This window comes from Biomphalaria glabrata, chromosome 11 (genome assembly GCF_947242115.1).
Source record: "Biomphalaria glabrata chromosome 11, xgBioGlab47.1, whole genome shotgun sequence".
Classification (NCBI taxonomy): Eukaryota; Metazoa; Mollusca; class Gastropoda; family Planorbidae; genus Biomphalaria; species Biomphalaria glabrata.
This window is the reverse complement of record NC_074721.1, coordinates 42,224,704-42,243,539: the sequence shown is the minus strand read 5'-3', so window position 1 is coordinate 42,243,539 and position 18,836 is coordinate 42,224,704. Positions and strand designations below refer to the sequence as shown.

At 34.5% G+C, this 18,836-nt stretch overlaps 1 protein-coding gene across 2 annotated transcripts; it reads right to left on the bottom strand.

Moving 5' to 3' along the window:
* Positions 1-445: 445 nt before the first annotated feature.
* Positions 446-15,345, bottom strand: LOC106052742 (ras-related GTP-binding protein A-like). Of its 2 annotated transcripts, XR_008773733.1 has the most exons (9): positions 15,065-15,345; positions 11,237-11,336; positions 9,335-9,401; positions 8,120-8,342; positions 6,975-7,070; positions 4,739-4,861; positions 2,805-3,012; positions 2,211-2,364; positions 446-1,977 (listed from the first exon to the last, which is right to left on the bottom strand). XR_008773733.1 is itself a non-coding variant. In XM_056004524.1 (8 exons), exons 1-8 carry the CDS (start codon positions 15,077-15,079, stop codon positions 1,862-1,864), a joined length of 948 nt encoding a protein of 315 aa, XP_055860499.1. In that variant the 5' UTR covers positions 15,080-15,345; the 3' UTR covers positions 446-1,861. The 2 variants fall into 2 exon arrangements, 1 of the variants encoding a protein (XP_055860499.1); XM_056004524.1 differs by lacking the exon at positions 2,211-2,364.
* Positions 15,346-18,836: the final 3,491 nt, after the last annotated feature.

Here is an 18,836-nt window from a genome sequence, read left to right as displayed (position 1 = left end):
TCAATCTTTATTGTGCTTACAGGGAGAGGCACCTCTGTTACACCTTTCTCCTTTAAGCTCGCCAAACAAAAGATCACTTTTGGCATGCGGTAGTCTGAGCCAGCACACCTGATTGGTAGTGCTTCTATACTGTCCTCATCAGCCTCCAGCAGAACATGTTATTTGTATGGTAGTCCTGCCAGAGTATGCCCATTATGGAGCGGAGGCCCCTTTGATTGAAGAACCATTCAAATGGTGACAGCAACAGCTTGGTAGACATTGTTATTTGTTACATTCTCGCCTGGAGATGTCTAAAAACATTAATTGCAAGACAGTTATCATGCACTGGTTCAGCAGTTACCTTCATATTTGTATTTAGCTTACTTGTGAGCAACTAAAGGCATACAAGACCTCACTACTACCTATATGTCACTTAATTATTATCAGGAAACATGAAGTCTAGTCCTCTCTTTTCAGTCTATTTTATTTTTAGAATACAAATTTCTTAAATGAAAAAAATAGACATCACAACATAATTCAATCATTTCCAACCAATCACTGTCTACCAGCAGTTTAGGATTACAAGTCAACGACCTGCTACAACACTCCCTCAAACTTAAGACATTCTGGTTCCACTTTTGCTACATGGGAAGGGGAAAAATAAAGAGTCTTTGTAAGCACACCAGTTTTAGACTGATAAACATATATATGATGCAATACACAAGTTCAAAGTCATGATTATGTTCCAAAGGCTTAAATCAAATAAAAACATAAATCATGACTTTTATTACAACGTAGGTGATTTTTCATGGTCATCAAAAGATGTACACTACAAGAGCAGCTAATATGTAGGTCAGGATGGGACTATCAACTAATTAGTGGCTCAAAGTGTTATAAAAAAAAAACATTTTTTAAAACCAGTTCAGATTTATGTATAATACAAAATTTGGAGGGTGATCTAAAGGTGCCAGGGGATGGTCAGTGTTTAAATATATTTCAAATGAAAATCTATTTTTTTTACCTGCAATATTTGCAGCATCAAATACAAATCATTGTGTCACATATGACATCAAATACAAATCATTCTTGGTCACATGCAATGTTTGTGACATCAAATACAAATCATCCTTTGTCACATATAATATCAAATACCAATCATTCTATGTGTTACTAGCAATGTTTATGATATCAAATATAAATCATTCTTTGTCACATGCAACGTTTGTGACATCAAATACAAATCATTTTATCAATTTAATAATAAAACAACACTTAACAAAAAAACAAAAAAAAAGGATTTATGCATATCTGACCAGCCACTGCTTCCAATCATCAATCCTCATTATCACATTTAAAAAAATAAAATAAATTGTTATAAACATGACTACAACTTAGGCCTAAAATAATGTACATGCCAGTGGGATACTCCAATCCTAACCTTAAACTATCTAGTTTAGTTTGTCAACTGCACTTTTATACAATCATTCTATAGTTAACATTATATTTTACATCAAAAAAATGCATAGTCTTTAGTACCATAAAAATAAAAGCCAAAATTTTTATAAAACAAGAACATTTAGTGAATTGTTAATTTCCTGTATGTTATTCTTTTTCAGTAAAACAAATATTAAAAAGTAGACATTATGTGGTTAACCTTAAATTCTTAAACCTCTAAGCTACACATAAAATATGACTTTCTTTTAAAACCTTTTCAAAAACTTTAGTTACAAGTATCTATAATTCGAAGGCTTTAATCTTAACATACAGAGTCATTAGATTAGAGTGTAAGTGTTTAAATCAGTCGATTTTTATGAACTGATTACATCATAGGCTCTGAGCTTAGACCTAAGTAAGAGTCTCTTCATTTCATTTCATTTCAAGTTCAACGTAAGGTGGAAGTGGAAGTGGCAGTCATGCTTTTAGGAGGAGTCACCAGACTTTCCAACTTTTCAAAATGTTTTCTGGCATTCTTGATGTTTAACTGAGTGGCAGCAGACGCTAAAAAAATGAAAACAAAAACCTAAATAAGAACTATGAACAAATCAATTACATTAAGTTACTTAAACCAAGAATGGCCATTTGTTTTACCACTAGACAAGGTGTTAGGTCACTGCCCTTTTTCTAAAGACAAATGTTAAATAATTTGTTATGATTATTTGCTTTTGTGTTTGAAAACAAGTTAAATAAGAAAAAAAAACTAACTAATATTGAGTGAAATTGCAATCAATTACCGGTATTTAAAAAAAAAAGAAAGAAAGAAAGTTGCTTGAGTCTGAATTCAAACTCAAGACTCCATGATAGAAGATTTAGGGTTAGGGACCAGAGTTTCCAACTTTTCAAAATGTTTTCTGGCATTCTTGATGTTTAACTGAGTGGCAGCAGACGCTAAAAAAAAAAGGAAAACAAAAAGCTATCTAAAAGCTGATATAACAAATCAATTACATTAAGATAATTAAACCTAGATTGGCCATTTGTTTTACCACAAGACAAGGTGTATGGTCACTGCCCTTTTTTTTTTTTAAAGACAAATATATAATTGTTATAACTATTTGCTATTGTATTTGAAAACAAGTTAAATATAAAAACAACAACCTAACTTATATTGAGTGAAATTGCATCAATTACCGGTATTTAAAAAACAAAAAGAAAGAAAGTTGCTTGAGTCTCAATTCAAACTTGAGACTCCATGATAGAAGGCCGACATGTAAACTAGCTAAAAGAACAAAAAGTACATTGGTTGCTAAAAATAGTTTCCTCAGCATAAAAAAAAGTTTCATAGACTTTTTACTTCTTTAAAGTAATGAGATATTAAAGGTAATACTTACGTATAGATGTGTCAGACATAACTACCATGACAACCATATTTGGAGTAAACAGTTCAATAAAGGCAGCAAACTGGGAGTTCCTAACTTCCATAGAATCAAAGGATGCACCAATTTTACTGCAACTTAGTTTGAACTGCTTGATTATGTTGCTAATCTTTTCAAACCTGTGTACATCTTTGTGAGGCACTCGTTCACAGTATGAGATCACCTGAAAAGTATTAAGTTGAATGCCATTAGATGAGAAATCAAATCATTTATTTAACAAAAAACCAAGTCTTTTTATAGTCTTTTTTAAGTCTTTCATGATAGTAAACAATAATGAATCAATTATTATTACAAACAAAAGTCAGTAACTTGTAAGAAAACAAAAATATTTTTTTTTAGATGATCTTCTAGAAAGCTTTTTGTCTGCTGAGATGTAGGCTCTTTTGGATGACTTTGCCTTTAATAACATATCAGCCTTTTCATTTTCCATGACATCTACGTGCCCAGGGATACAATGTTTTGTGACTGTGATATTGAAATGTGAAACTATGATGGGTTATCATGCTTAATGTGGTCAACGTTCTTGGGCTAGACCAGACGTTACTAGTCAATGCTTGAAGAATATATTTTGAGTCTGTAAAGACAATAATATTTGATGGTGCTTGTATTCCATCATAGAACTTGTTTTCTACTTTAAGTACTGCTGTAATGAGTTTAAAATTTGGCCTGAAAATTTGAGCACAGGCTGCACTTGTTCTATTTTTGGAGGACAGCAAGGCCAGAATTTATGTTGGCTTTAAAGTGTATATGTGGATGGATGTTTTTGTTTTTTTTTGGATAGCTCTGCAATGATTTTAGGGGGCAATACAAAAAATAAATGATTTATTAGAGTAACAAAAATAAAAAATGAATTGATGAACTAAGTGTTGTAAACTTGTTTAGTCATGCCTTCCATTTCATAACAATGAATAAATCTGTATTTTCTGTTCTGTAAATGTTTTAGCAAAAGAAACAGGATGAGATTTTTGCATGAAAAAAAAACAACAAAACAAAACTTCAGCCAATAACTGTTTTACAGAAAACAAGACATTGAAACAATAAAGACATGAAGATATGTAAACATAACAGTCATTGTAATTAATGAATATTTGTTTTTTCATTATAAAAATATATATATACAAGTTTCAGTTTAGAATGCTAAATGTCCTTATCCTCAAAGATTGAACATCTCTGCACCAGAGTTTTACAATTGCTGCTTGAATTAGTTAAGTAAAATCAAACCCCAATAATGTGTCATAATATTTTCTTTTCTAACATTCTTTTGTTCGAGATCCATTTTCATGGGATGTTTCGTAATGAATTCAATATCATAGACTATAAAACAATGGCATATTACTAGCTTCAATTTCTTTAACAATTGAAATATTGTTTGATCCTGCAATGAAGTTAAGCAAAGCGTTTGACAGACAGTCATTCCAAAATGTTATGACAATTAAAACTTTGTCTGAACATCTATTTTCGAATGACAATTAAATTAAAAAAAAAAATTAATTGACCATTCACAATCGATTCATGATTCATGTCATAATGTCATAATCAGGATATTTATTTGCTTGATGCCTTCAAGTGTAGGTGTATACCATCTTTGGTACAAAGATGCTTGTTATAGCACTTAAGAAATGATGAAAAAGAAAAAAAAACAGTAAAAAACTTTTCATAAAAAATAGACGTAAAAACAAAATTTCCAATGTTCTTAGGTGACCCATGGCAAATGGTCATTTCACACCAAAGGGGTTGCAACCCACAGGTTGAGAACCCCTGCACTATAAAGACTAGAAATCTTTGTAAAAAGTTCAGCAACATTATTCTCATAAACTGTTAATAACAGAAATGATAAAATCCATTAATTACTTTTCTTATTGACTTTAAGTTCTGAAAGAAATTCTTACCAAAAATGTGGCTTTTTCAAAGAGCAGGACCTCATCAGCATCCAGTATAGCAGCAAAGTTAGACAAATTCTCTTCTAATTGTTGAACATTGGGGATAAGTTTATACACAATAGATGACCAGGCCTGGGGAGAAGTAAAGGTATCACACCAATTATTAGTGTGCAGTAAAGAATGAACTGTCTTGACTTAATTTAGTTGTGTTGTGACTTATATAGAAGACATTGTTTAATGTCTAAACAAACTTCTCCCAACTGTCATACAATGAAATGTGGATGAATTTTGTATATATATAAAAAAAAAAAGTCTGCGCCAAAACATTTAACTAAAGAGGAAGATGATATATCAATGATCAGACCTAAGACAGTGGTATTTCCAAATGGTTTACAGTAAAAGATGTTTATTTTCTAGATGTTTACAATACATCAAAGAAATTGACTTTCAAAGTAACCCACTTCTATTAAACTCTTTCAAATGTGACAAGGCAGTTTTACGCCTTTTTGTATGCCAATTTGAAATGTAGTGAAGCATTATTATATTATTTTTTTCATGCAAGTTCTCTTTGCTACAAGCTACAGAGTCTTTTTGGCAAAGATAACCGTACAGCTCCCTAGATCACACCAAATGAAACTACCAATAATCAAATAGACCATGTTCTAATTGATTCAAGGCATGGATCAGGTGTATGAGACAACTGAGGAGCTGATGCTGAACCAGACTACCAACAATAGAAAGTTAAAAGCAAAGAATTTCTAAGAGGATAAATAAACAGAAATAGTAAAAGGACATTGAAGTGACCCCCAAAAACTCACACAAGTCTTACCAACTGCAGACATCTACAAACATTGCAGTATATTTATAGCTTTTTTTTATATAGCGCTACTTTCATGCTTTTAGCATGCTCACAGCGCTTTGGTCCAATCTCATTTGTGGACCAGTGGGGGGGAGGGGGTATCTAGGAGTTGGTTTCCGCGCTGCCTTCAGGCGCTCAGTAAACACAACTCTGCCCGAGTCGGGTGTCAAACCTCGAGCCCCCTTCTAGGTAGCCAAGCCAAGCCAAGTTTAAGCGCACTTAAGCCTCTCGACCACGCTTCCCACATATATGCACATCTGAAAACTTTACAAGATGAATGCACAGAGAAAACACAAACATCAATGAAGATAGGTCTGAGATCAATTCATCAGCAAAAGCATTAATTAGATTCAAACAATCTAACTTACAAAAAAAAAAAAAAAAAAAAAAAAAAAAAAAATGGCTTTCAAACCAAACCAAAACTGTATATGAAGCAGAGTAAAGTGATACATGCAAATTCTTCTAACAGTTACATTCTTGTTGTACTAAAACCTCACTAGTACACAATGTAGACAAACTACCTAAACAAACAAATATAAAAAAGGAAGAGACCAGAAGAATGGCTTTCAAGCCAAGCCAAAAATATCTGAGAAGCAAAGAGTGGCATTAAATACATTCCTTAATATGATGTCAGTTACTTTCTTGTACTATAACTTCACTAGAACATGGACCTGATGGTGTTTGCTTTCAGAACTGTCAGTGATTTGAACAGATGAAAATGTAATGAAAGTTATTATCTTGTAGTACTACAATTTCAAATATTACATTTGTTTGTGTTTGCGTGCAAAGCTGTCAGTCAGTGATTTCAACATATAAAAAACTGCTTTGACAAGAGATCACTTTCCCTTATATATTTGTTAACACAGTGAGCTATTAAAACATCAACAATTAATCCAGTCAAAGAGCATATCAAAATACTCACCGCCATAAATGTGTTTTGATTTATATGAAACTCATTGGATTTGGGAATACATCACAAAACTATAAAACTAATACATATAACTAGCACATAATAAAACATGTCAAATTCCCTTTTCAGACAACGTGGCCTAGAGGGAAGTTGGGTTTCTGTGGCCCATGGTTATCAAAGGTGTCACGTCACAACACAACGACCAACTGCCGTTACTTTTCCCCAACTAATGCCAGGTACTCATTAGAGATGGGTGAACTCCGAGGCACCCTATTAACTCGAAATTCAAAATCCCTGTCTTCACACTCGGGACTATGGTTCAAGTGCTTTATCACTCAGCCTCCAAACCATGTTAAGGTTATTCCTAACCCTAAACGTGTTTATCTTTAGAGGTTGACGAATGTGACGCTGTCTTGTTTATATTGAATTTCTAGGTCTTATTAAGAATAACAGTAACATTATATAGTATGCCTAACCTTGTACAATGTTTCATCCCATATAGAAGTAGCAAAACATGTGCAATCCAAGGGTTTGGATAACCGTTTCAAGTCTTCTTGTCTTTCATTGAATATCTGTAATAATGGCACAAACAATATAGGATTGATATTGATTTTAAATTGCCAACATTAACAAGTAATTTTTTGGAAAATACGATTTTAAAAAGAGAATTTAAAAGGTATAAATTAAGTTCCTTTTTTTTCACTATTGTGAAATCATTCTAGCTATCTGTTACTGTTGTTAAGAGGGTTTATGTTCAATCCTTATCTAAAATTAATCTCTGCATTCTGCAGAAAGTTTTGGATTAGGAAATACTAATTTTTATTTCTATGGAATATAATGAAACTTATAAGTTCAGTAATGAAATTGATATTTCTAGAAATTTCTAGGAGAAAATAATCCATTTCAGGACAGAGGACTCTCTCTTGTTTATGGCCCATCTCCACTAGGTTTGACGTTAAGCACGAAAAAAAAAACAACTATGATAGCTGCGAGAGAGAAGGTAGATGACCTCAAGATAATAACCTTGAGTTGGAATCAGTATGGTGAACAACATTCAAGTTTCACTTTCTATTCTCCATTACATAATAAAATCTTAAACCCATATGTTAGAGAATGTAAGAAAAACTTTTCAAATTATACATATATATATATATATATATATATATATATATATATATATATATATATATATATATATATATATATATATATATATATAAAAATTTGCTCCAACCATAAAATTGAAAAAGACTAAAATTATATTCTTGGCCCATCATCCATATATTATTACAGCTTTTATATAGCGCTACTTTCATGCTTATAGCATGCTCAGAGCGCTTTTAGTGCAATCTCATTTGTGGACCAGTTGGGGGAGGGGGGTATATAGGAGTTGGTTTTCCGTGCTGCCTTAAGGCGCTCAGTAAACACAACTCTGCCAGAGTCGGGTGTCGAACCTCGAGCCCCCTTCTAGGTAGCCAAGCCAAGCCAAGTTCAAGCGCACTTGGCCTCTCGACCACGCTTCCCATATATATATATATATATATATATATATATATATATATATATATATATATATATAATGTTTTTGTAATAATAATTTGTAAAGTAAGTCAGTCCTTACGATTTCCCTCTGATCATCCTGCACTAAGTCCATCTTGTGGATTAGACAAAAAATTTGGGCTTCTGGTGAATTTTGTAGTATGGCCTCCAAGCAGGACTGATAGTAGTGGATATCTTTCTCTAACTCTCGACTCTCCACATCAAAGACATAGATCAGAACTTCAACATTCCGAAAAATATTGTCACGTTGAGAAGCAAAGTAATTCTCCATGAAAGCCTCTTGCCTGACAAAGTCGACGTTGGAAACTTGATTAGGAAAGTATATTTACATATTTCTATTCCTAAACATTATAACCTATTCTAATACTAACAACAGAATTTTTTAACTTGTTCAAAATCATTAATTAATGTCTGTGTTCCAGATTGATGTCAATAAAAAAAAAATGTTTTTCTGTTCATTTCTAATCCTAACACTGAACTATAACTTGCAAATACAAAAACACAAAGTAATAAAATACTCAGAGGCATAAAGATAAAGGTTCATTTCTTATTTCATATGCTAGGACAAAGTCGTATAAGTATTCCTTCTTCCTTAGTGTCATTATAGCATGGATAATGTTCCTTAAGCGCTCTTAAGTTATTAGGTTAGAGCTAGTTGATACTTGATAGTCTGACACACTCAGTAATCTGATGTGGCACAGACATAGATTGGTACAATTAATGTATCTTTTGGTGCAATTAATGTATCTTATTTTATATATTACAGATGTTACTTCAAAGAAGATAATTACATTTCAAGTGTCAATCTAGTCATGCATGTTAATCAATGACTTAAATGTATATTGTAGTAAGTAGTCTTAAATTGTAATATATTTATGTTTAATACAGTATGTGAAAGCTGAAATCATATGTTTTGAATTCTTTATATCAATCAATTTTTCTTTTTCATTTTTTTTTATTTTATATCTTTGAAAGTCTACTGAATATCATATGACATGATAAATAGAACTCTCTTGATATATACAGTTAAATTATTAGAAGTACAGGTAATCCAATATTTTTTTTTAGTAATATGACAGCCCCCTCCTTTTTCCAGTCCAGTAACAGACAGACTGTCAGAAGTCAACTATATTTACTGCTAAATCTCAACTTTTCCTGATTTTTTTAAATTTTCATTTTCTGTATGGAACCCAAAATGAGGCAAATAATCGTTAGAAGGATGAGATATTAAGTCTATCACATGAATTGCTAATGAATTGTAAAAATAAGTTCTTACCCTCCACAATCCCAAAGATTCAGTACCAAGTTGCCTAAGAATCGGACATGTGAGTGCTCCACATCAACTAAAACAGACAGAATTTTTTTTTTTAATTTGAATTCAGGTTCATTAAAAAAAACAAATCAATGATCCTACATCACTTAATAACATTATGTTTTCTTCAGCTGGTAAATCAATTCTGAAATACATGACAATGAAAATATCACTTTTTATCAATGACAGTAGGTCTCAAATAGCCTCTAACAACCAGTCCAACTCCTAGGAGAAGGAACACTTTGAATCCAAATCTCCACTGCCTTGTGGCCATACCCAAACATAGGAAAGTGTTTGGGAGTCAACCTTGAGGAAAAATCAGGAGCTGGTGAACCTTGGGCTTCACTTTAAAATAAAGATGTGACAAAATAATATGTGATACTTAATTGTCTTTACCATACTTTACTTCCCTGATCACAATGATGCTCTGATTGTCAAAGGAACTTACAAACTAAAAATGGTTCTCACAACAGAACATCTCAGTTATATAGTGATAGCGTTGCATACAAATGATTTTTAAAGCCAAATGACAAATGAAACAAATGTCAAAATGACAAAATGATGAAAGAGCTGTTGGTTGCTTACATGTTACATCCTATGATGTATATCTCATTGGTTGGATTGTGTCGGAATGTTTTCACAATATGATAACAAAGAATTACATTACCCTAACCCAGTGGTGCCCAAAATACGGCCCGCGGGCCAGATCCGGCCCGCGACGTGGTTCAATCCGGCCCACAGAAACATCGGCACTATGTGTAGAAAATCCTACCACCAAAAGAATAATAAATTGAAAAACATATCTTTATCTTTGATAAGGGCTTCATTTTTTATCTGATAGATTGGCACCATGACCTTTAACAGTTGTACTTTTGAGACATCGGACTCGGAATTTAGGGCCAGGAAAAGTGAACGGATCTTTATTTTTTTTTTGTGGAAATAATGATAGGCCTATATGTTCGTTTTATAAAGAAAATGTATTTGGTTGAAAAACAACATAAAAACGGAATTATGAAACAAATATGGCGGTATTCTTGGTTTCAGCCGCGAAGAAAAGATTGTTAAACTATGCTTAGAGATTTGAAAATCCATGAAAATATTTACCAATAAGAGACCAGAAAATGAGTCGGTGGTAATGCTGGCTACAATATTGCTCTCAGTGTAAGTAAAGAAATGAAGCCATTTTCCGACTCGTAAAAAAAAAGAATATAAACTTTAAATATTCAATTAATTAATGCAAATACTAGATCCCTAAGGGTTTCTAATAAAATAGTTGTTAGTCAATTTTATTTCATTTTTGTACCTTTTCTTGATGTGGCCCGCGACGCTAGTGCTAGAAATTAAAATGGCCCGCAAGTCGAATTAGGTTGAGCATCACTGCCCTAACCCAAAGAATTAAATTAAAAGAAAATTAATGCTGGTGCTACTTTCTTTTCCTAGTGAATGCTACTTTTAAAATGTTTTTTATTTATATTCTACTTTAAGTGGTAGAAATGAATATTAGAATCTTATCAATCATCACAATGACAATATACCTGGCATGCTTTATGAAAAACATAAAGTCTCACAAGCAAACATTTACTATAGAATAGTATTGTATAGTTTAGAATAGTATAGTATGGTAAGGTGTGGTGTGATTTATATATGGTATCGTATGGTAGGCCTATACATTTATAGTTGAAATATAGTGATAAAGGAGATTAACTGTGAAAACTGATTTCACTTAATAATGTTTTTAAGATTTTGTCAAGAAATCCAAGAAATAGTTGCCAACCAGACATTTTTTTTTCAACTGCCTCTGGCTAGGTATCTACTTATGGCCATCCATGAAAACATTAAGTGTGTATGTGTGGAGGTAGAACTTACTTGTTGCACCTAGCCTTCTTGTGTCCCTTGCAATATAATTAGCAAATATTATGGACCGCATACTGGTCTTGCCTGAACCACTCTTCCCCATAAGAAGTACCTAAAAAAAACAACATAAAAGTATTTATTTCAATGGTAGCAAATAACTTCTTATAATCTTGTGTGTTTAAAAAAATAAAGCAAGAAGAAAAGAAGAGATTGATGCAGAAGAAATTAAAAAATGGATGGCTAACACTGCAGAAGACTAAAGAAGGCAGAAATATAAGGAAAATGGATAGAACCTCTCAGCAGATCACTTGTGGGGCTTAAGAGACTATACTTGTAGGTGTTGGCCTGTTCATTTTTTCCCACTACAATTAAGAAATACCAAAATAAAAAAATATAAAAAATCAATGCTATCATGAAAAAAAGGGATTCCAGATATAAATATAGTCTCTGCCTCTCTCTCTCTCTATATATATATATATATAGAGAGAGAGAGAGATAGATAGATAGATAGATAGATAGAGTGCTTTTTTGTACAAAAATATGTGCCTGTAGTCAGTGATGGATTGCCTAACTTTTAACTACTAATAAATTAATAATAAACGTTAAAATACAAGAAAAGTTATATTTTTTCCCCACATTGAAAAGGTGCCTGTACACCATTCCGGTGTGTACCGTCAAAAAAATGCACTGTATATATATATATATATTCACACACCAAATACCAATGACTGACTCATAACTAACTAAAGAGTTATAAAAACAAAATGAAATGTATATAGGGATTTTTATTTTTGTGGAAGTATGGAATACTAAAATTCATGGGCCATGGCTAAGGGAGGGAAGCATCATTAGGATGAATGGTATGCCAAAAAATATGGGTTCTGATAGAGCCTATCAAATATTTCAACACAAAGAATAATAGAATATGTAAGCCAAAAGTAGATCTCTCCTGAAGAAGTGAAAGAAAAAAGGAGCTTCCAGAAAAAAAACAAAAAAACATTATATCAACTCTTTCAAAATCAGTAACAGAAATAATTCACTTTGCCACTTTTGCAGAAAAGAATCTGGGACAACGGTTTCACCTTTCCTTGAGTCTGTTGGAAGGTTGGGGCACCACACAAGATTTGTCGACCGTGTTTCTCCATTCCTGTGTCAATGCTTTGCTGACTATTATTACAAAACCACTAGTCTATCAAAGCTATGTGTTGAGCACTCTGCTATTAGGCAGTGAAACATGTTTCACCAACTGTTAGCAAGAAAAGAAACTCAATACCTTCCACCTACAACATTTAATTAAGGCGTTTTCTGAAGATAAAGTGGTAAGATAAAATCAACAATGAGATCACTGAAATCAGCAGTAAACACCTTGGCTGGCTTAGACATGTAGATCAAAATCTACAGGGTCGACTTCCACAAGATATTTTGTATGGAAATCTAATAGTTGAGGGCTGGAGAGCTGCATATCATCAACTCTTAAAATACACTGACGAATGTAACTATTCAAGACTAACACCAACAGTTAGGAGAAACATAAGATAGGCCCTTATGAATGGCAAGCATTAACGAGGGGGTTCTTGATCGCAGATGGTAAACACACCAGAAGAAGGAAAAAGGCTAGTAAATGCTGCAAAGTCTGGTGATTAAAAATGCCTAACCTGTAACCATGGATGTGTAAAAAAAAAGAGAAAAGATAATATTGTGGAAAATAAAATACCACAGCTACACGTCTAGATCTTAAACATAATTAAGTCATTAGATATATCAGTCACTAGAGAGTCTCATTATATTCTAGAAGTATGATATAAAATATTGATCTAAATCTACATAGTCATAGAATTGTTAGAAGACAGCCAGAATCAGTACCATCTAGAGTTAAAGATGGTCATGTGGTTTGTGCCTTGAACATCTCCATGGTCCCGGTTCAAAACCTTTCTACTGCCACACCCCCCCCCCCCCATCATACTATGGGAAGTATGCTAATCTGTAACATTTAAGCTTAAATTTTAAATTTAAAGGAACATCAGAAATATATAAAACAAGTGAGTTTTAGTTTTGAGTTTAGGCACATCGGCACAAATTAGGTTATTATAATGTAGATCTACATTTCTCAATTTATTTTTTATATAATTTATTAATCTAGAAACATAAATGCCTTTAGGAGTATTTTATAGACAATGGAAGCTTATCCCCATTGACACCCCCTGGCCATGACAACCTTTGAAACCATAGTTGGAAAGGCTTATGCTCTAGAAAGTAATAATGAAGCAGCTGCAGATCCTGGCAGAATGAGTTTACCCAGAATCTCAGAGTGGCTTAAGGGCGGTAGATCCACAACAGATATAATGATTTTCTCCCTGCGGCAGCTACAGGAGAAGAGCAGAGAACAAAAGCAGCCCCTCTTTATAGCTTTTATTGACTTGACCAAGGTGTTTGACCTTGTCAGCAGAACTGGTCTGTTTGCCGTATTAGAGAGAATTGGCTATCCAAACAAGCTACTGAAACTAGTATCACCTTTTCATGAAAATATGCAGGGCACTGTACAGTTTGATAGTTCCACCTCTAGGTCATTCTCCATCAAGAGTGGGGTAAAACAAGAATGTGTTGTGGCTGCAACACTATTTGGTACCTTCTTTTCAGTCGTACTAACCAGAGCTTTTAAATCCCTGGAAGATGGAGTGTATATTCACAGTAGATCCAAAGGAAAGCTATTCAACCTGGCACGCCTTAAAGCCCAAATGAACAGACAATGTATCTTGATTAGGGAACTGCTGTTTGCCGATGATGCTGCACTCATATCTCTTTCACAAAAAGGATTACAGAGGCTTGTGAATGCTTGTCAAGAGTTTAGCCTTACGGTACCATAAGACTCTCCTAGACCCAAATCCTGGCAAAAGATGTCGCAGAAATACCAGCGATACATAGTGGAAATCACACTCTTACAGTGGCACAGGAATTCACCTACTTGGGAACAACAATAGCCAACAAGCTAGATTTAGACACCTGAGTTGACAAAAAGAATAGGAACTTAAAGGCTTCTGCAGCAATGGCAAAACTCTCCAAGCGCGTCTGGGAAAATACCCAATTGACAAAGTGAACCAAAATCCTAGTCTACAATGCCTGTGTTCTGAGCACACTTCTTTATGGCAGTGAGAGCTGGGCAACTTACATGCTTCAAGAGCATAGATTAAATAGCTTCCACTTACACTGCCTGCGATGCATAATGTGCATCTCCTGGAGGGATCATGTCTTCAACCAGGACATTTTGAAACGGGCCAATATGCACAGCATCTCTACGCTCTTCTGACACAGAGAAGACTATGCTGGCTCGCACATGTCACTCCCTAAAGACATCCTATACATACGCTGAGCTATAATAAATTTAATGCTGGATTTTTAAAATTAATTTAATATTAATTGAATATCATCTACTCTACCGTCTAAGTCTAGGATCTAGAATTGAAATTGAATCTAGATGTAGATCTATTTCTATAGACTATAGAAGTTGATTCTTAAATAATTTAGAATCTAAATCTAATTTTTAGTTAGATGTAGATACAAGATTTAGATCTACTAGATTAGAAATATTTAATATTAATAATAGATAAAATAGATTATATTATAATTATATTATTATTATTAATTATAATCTAGACCTTGACTAGATCTAGACTGTCACTACTGACACTAGCTAGTGTCACTGACTAAGACTCCTAGACTCTAGTCTAGAGGCAGGGGCTGGGGGTTCGTTCTTCTAATGTTCTATATTTGTAGATCTAGCCACTGTAGATTAGACAACTGAGTCTGAAATTAGTGTGAGTGTGATGACAGTGATGTCTGTACCTTTTTCTTCATCATTGTAGATTTAGATTCTCAAGCAGTCAATGAGAGTGAATGACCAATGTAAGACCAAAGCTAAGATTTTATTTCGATAGATCTAGAGTCGAAATATATATTTTAATAGGAATTTCAAAATATAATAATCTAGGCTCTAAACTGGTAAACAATTCTATATTCAATATCTAATCTATAGATCTAGATTTTCTGGATACAGAGCAACATCAAACGATATTTTTAAGTCAGATCACGAGTAACTGTTGACATATAAGCTTAGTCTCTCAAAAAACCCTGAGAATACTGTGTATTATTAAATTCCCAAAATACCCAGATTTTTTTCGCTTTTTTTTTTTTTAATTTATTTATTTGTAAAAAGAAATGTAAAAATCTAGATCTAGGAAATGTCTAAATCTATATTCTTCTAGATCTATGTAGATGATTAGATAAATAGTTTTAGATCTTTTTATTTTTATTTCGATATTGGACAGACGTAGACGGCGAAAAGAAAATCTAAATCGACCACAGGCGGACAATGGTTATGCCTGCGCTGGTGTGGCATAATATAGGCCTATATATATATAGTTCATACATCGTGGTTCGATGATGACCACTTTGTCATCCAGGGGGCTGAGGACTTTGCACTGGGGTTTTATGCCTCCTCGTGTGGCTGGTGAGACCTATGTGAGTCCGGAATGTTCGGCTGCACACTGGGCAAGTTATTCCAGCTGAAGCTAGTGTCATTGGCCTTGCTTTTCTTCTCTGGCGTTTAAAATTTTCTTCTGCCAGCATTGTTCTCTTTTCCTCAGCAACCTGTGCGCCACTTTTCACAGCGCGACGCCATGATGATCTGTCATTGTCTCCCAGGTGGCTGGGTCTATGCTGAACGCCTTCAGAGAAACTTTGAGGGTGTCCCTGAATCCATGCATATTACTCATTAATCTTCGGTGACGAAAACAAGCCTTTTATATTGATAAATGTTAGGGTTAGGATTAGAGACAAACTCTCATCCGAATCACAAGAAAGATTGTGCCTATTAGGCCTATAATAAGCTATCCCGACAAGATCAACGTCTAATCTCTCGACTCAGCACCGGACACAGCAGAATGAGACAACATGATATGTTCCGGAAGCTCAAATTTGGAACCAGTGAAATATGCCCATGTGGAGTGTCACCAGAAAATGCTGACCATGTCCTTCAAAACTGTTAACTTTAGCCTACCATGAGGCCCGTACAATACACTGGCCCCCAAACACCCCAATAGAAAGAAAACTATGGAGAGCTCCCTGATTTGGAAACCACTGCGCAGTTCATCTCATATTTTGGTCTAGTCATCTGAAAGCTCCAACATAACAATGAGAACGAGGAAGAAGAAGATAGGCCTAAATGTTATACAGCAACTCAGTGATGCCCAACAATATTCGGCCTGCGAGCCAAATAAATGTTCTTCATCTTACAATTGTGTCGCAGCCAAAGAACAGAAACATTTTTTTTTAAATCCTTATAAGATCTAGTAATTACGATAGTTGAAGGTTGTCTGAATGCTGCGAGGTCGACTTCCACAAGACATTCTGTATGATGATCTTACAGAAGGCAGTAGAGCCGCTGGTCGTCCACTTTTAAGGTGTAGGCCTGCTGAAGATCAAGGATTAGCCTCTTTAACCCTTAAAGTGCTGAGCTGTTTTACAATGAGTGTACACAAAATGGAATAACAATTCTGATGTTTAGAGGCTAAGATTACCACACGCGTTTTAAGGGTTAAGCACACAAAAGTTTTAAAAGTTTATTGTCTCTCGAAACGTAAAATGCCACAGAGAGAGTATGAAAATAATTGTGAATATCTGGCATAAATGAGGCTGTAGTGAGACACCAATTATTAACATGGAATCTATAGATATTCGTCCTTGATGCGATTACCTAAGACGGTTTGTGTCCGTTGCTTCAATAAAAAAAAAAATCACACGATTAAGTGTTTTTTAAACATCAAGATCACACTTGTTTTCAGAAATATAGAAAGGTTTCTTTAGGCCTATGCAACACGGAGTAGAAATCAAATTAATTGTTTGTAACGCTCGGAATGCGTGAAGCAGGAAGCGTTGCATGTAGGCCTAAGTCAGTGTAGGCTGATGTTTTGACCTGCCGGATAGCACTGCGTCCGTATTTTGGGCATCACTGTTATCAAATAGGCTACATACCGGTACTGGTTCTTCACTTTCACATATCTCTTAGTCTGTTGGACCATTGGTGCACCACACAAGATCTGTTGACCGTCTTTCTCCATTCCTCTCTTGTCTTTTGTCTTGCACAGAATCCATTATGGGAGCAGGCCAGGTCTTTCCTTTGTTGTCTTCTAATCGCTTTCTCTGTCTGCCTCTTCTTCTTTTTTTCCTGGTACTGTTCCCTAAAGGAAGATCTTTTGCGAGGACCTTGTAGTATTGCGTTTTTTGACACTACTTAGCAGGTCATCGTGGGGTCCAATGGCTGTACTAATCCTGCCTCTCTTCGTTTGTGATACGTGAGAAAGCTTATTTAAAAAAAACTTATAAATGACGGTGATTTTTAAAGACGAGTTTCTCTTAAGCAATTTGTTTGTTTAGCAATCATCTTGAAATGGTTACTGCTCAGTACGTGATGTAGGCCTATTTTAGAAAGTTGGTTCACTTTTGGGAAATATTTGTGGTAGGGCCTATCTGCATAAATGGTGCTCTCACAAAGAATTCCTGACCTGGTGAAACATTTTTGAAACAGAGACAAGCTTAAGCTGTTTTTATCTCACATATTTTCATCGATAGGCGAGGTCCTGAAATGCCCCTTGCAGATATCTTTAAGTTAATATTAAACTTGATTTCGGACTGGTTCCATCGCAAAACTAAGCATAAATAAAGAGACACTTTAGAATTTAATGCAGTCTTCTTTGTATCAATGAAACCCGGATTTAGACATGATGAGGCCATTAGTTATTTATAGATATGGGGCGCCTTGATATCAACACAAGGCATTTCTTTCCTTAGCTTTCTTCAAAATGATTGCAAATCTCTGGAACCATATTTTTGAGGGCCCCCAAGCAAGCCGGGGCCCTAGGCTATAGCGTATGTTGCCTATAAAACTGGTGCCAAAAAATCTGTTTGAGTGTGTGTGAATGGCATCATTCTTTTTATTTTGTACTGCTCAAGAAAGAGAGCATTACCATTAGTATCAAATATAAGTGGGGTGGGGATGAAGAGTTAATTTAATAACAATTTTGTAGAATGAGTGTTTAAGTAAAGTTCCCCTTTCAGACCTTGTGATCTATAGGGCAGATGATGTAAAGGTCATCTGTTTCTGTGGCCTACGGTTAATGTAGGTTTCATGTGGCCAGCACAACAACCAACCGCCTTTACTTTTCCCCAACTAATGTCAGTTACCCATTAGAGCTGGGTGGACTCAGAGGCACCCGAAGATCCAGAAATTAAAAATCCCAGTCTTCACTAGGATTCAAACCCGGGACCCCAGTTCAGAAGCCAAGCACTTTACCTCTCAGCCACTGCGCCTCCGAATGATTGTGTGCTGAGTGCCTTTATTAAGCTTTCGATTCTCTATACAAGTTCCATGAGGCCTCTTTGTGCATTCTTTAATAGGTCCATTTAGCAAATTTTATTTTTTCTTACACTACACTGTATTTTAAAAATCTTTTAGCTTTAAGTTTCTAAACTCTTGACATAGGAAGTGAAAGCTTACAAGCTCTGTAATTACTTAATGGGAGTATTGTATTCATAGTTTGACATATTCAAACCAGATAGG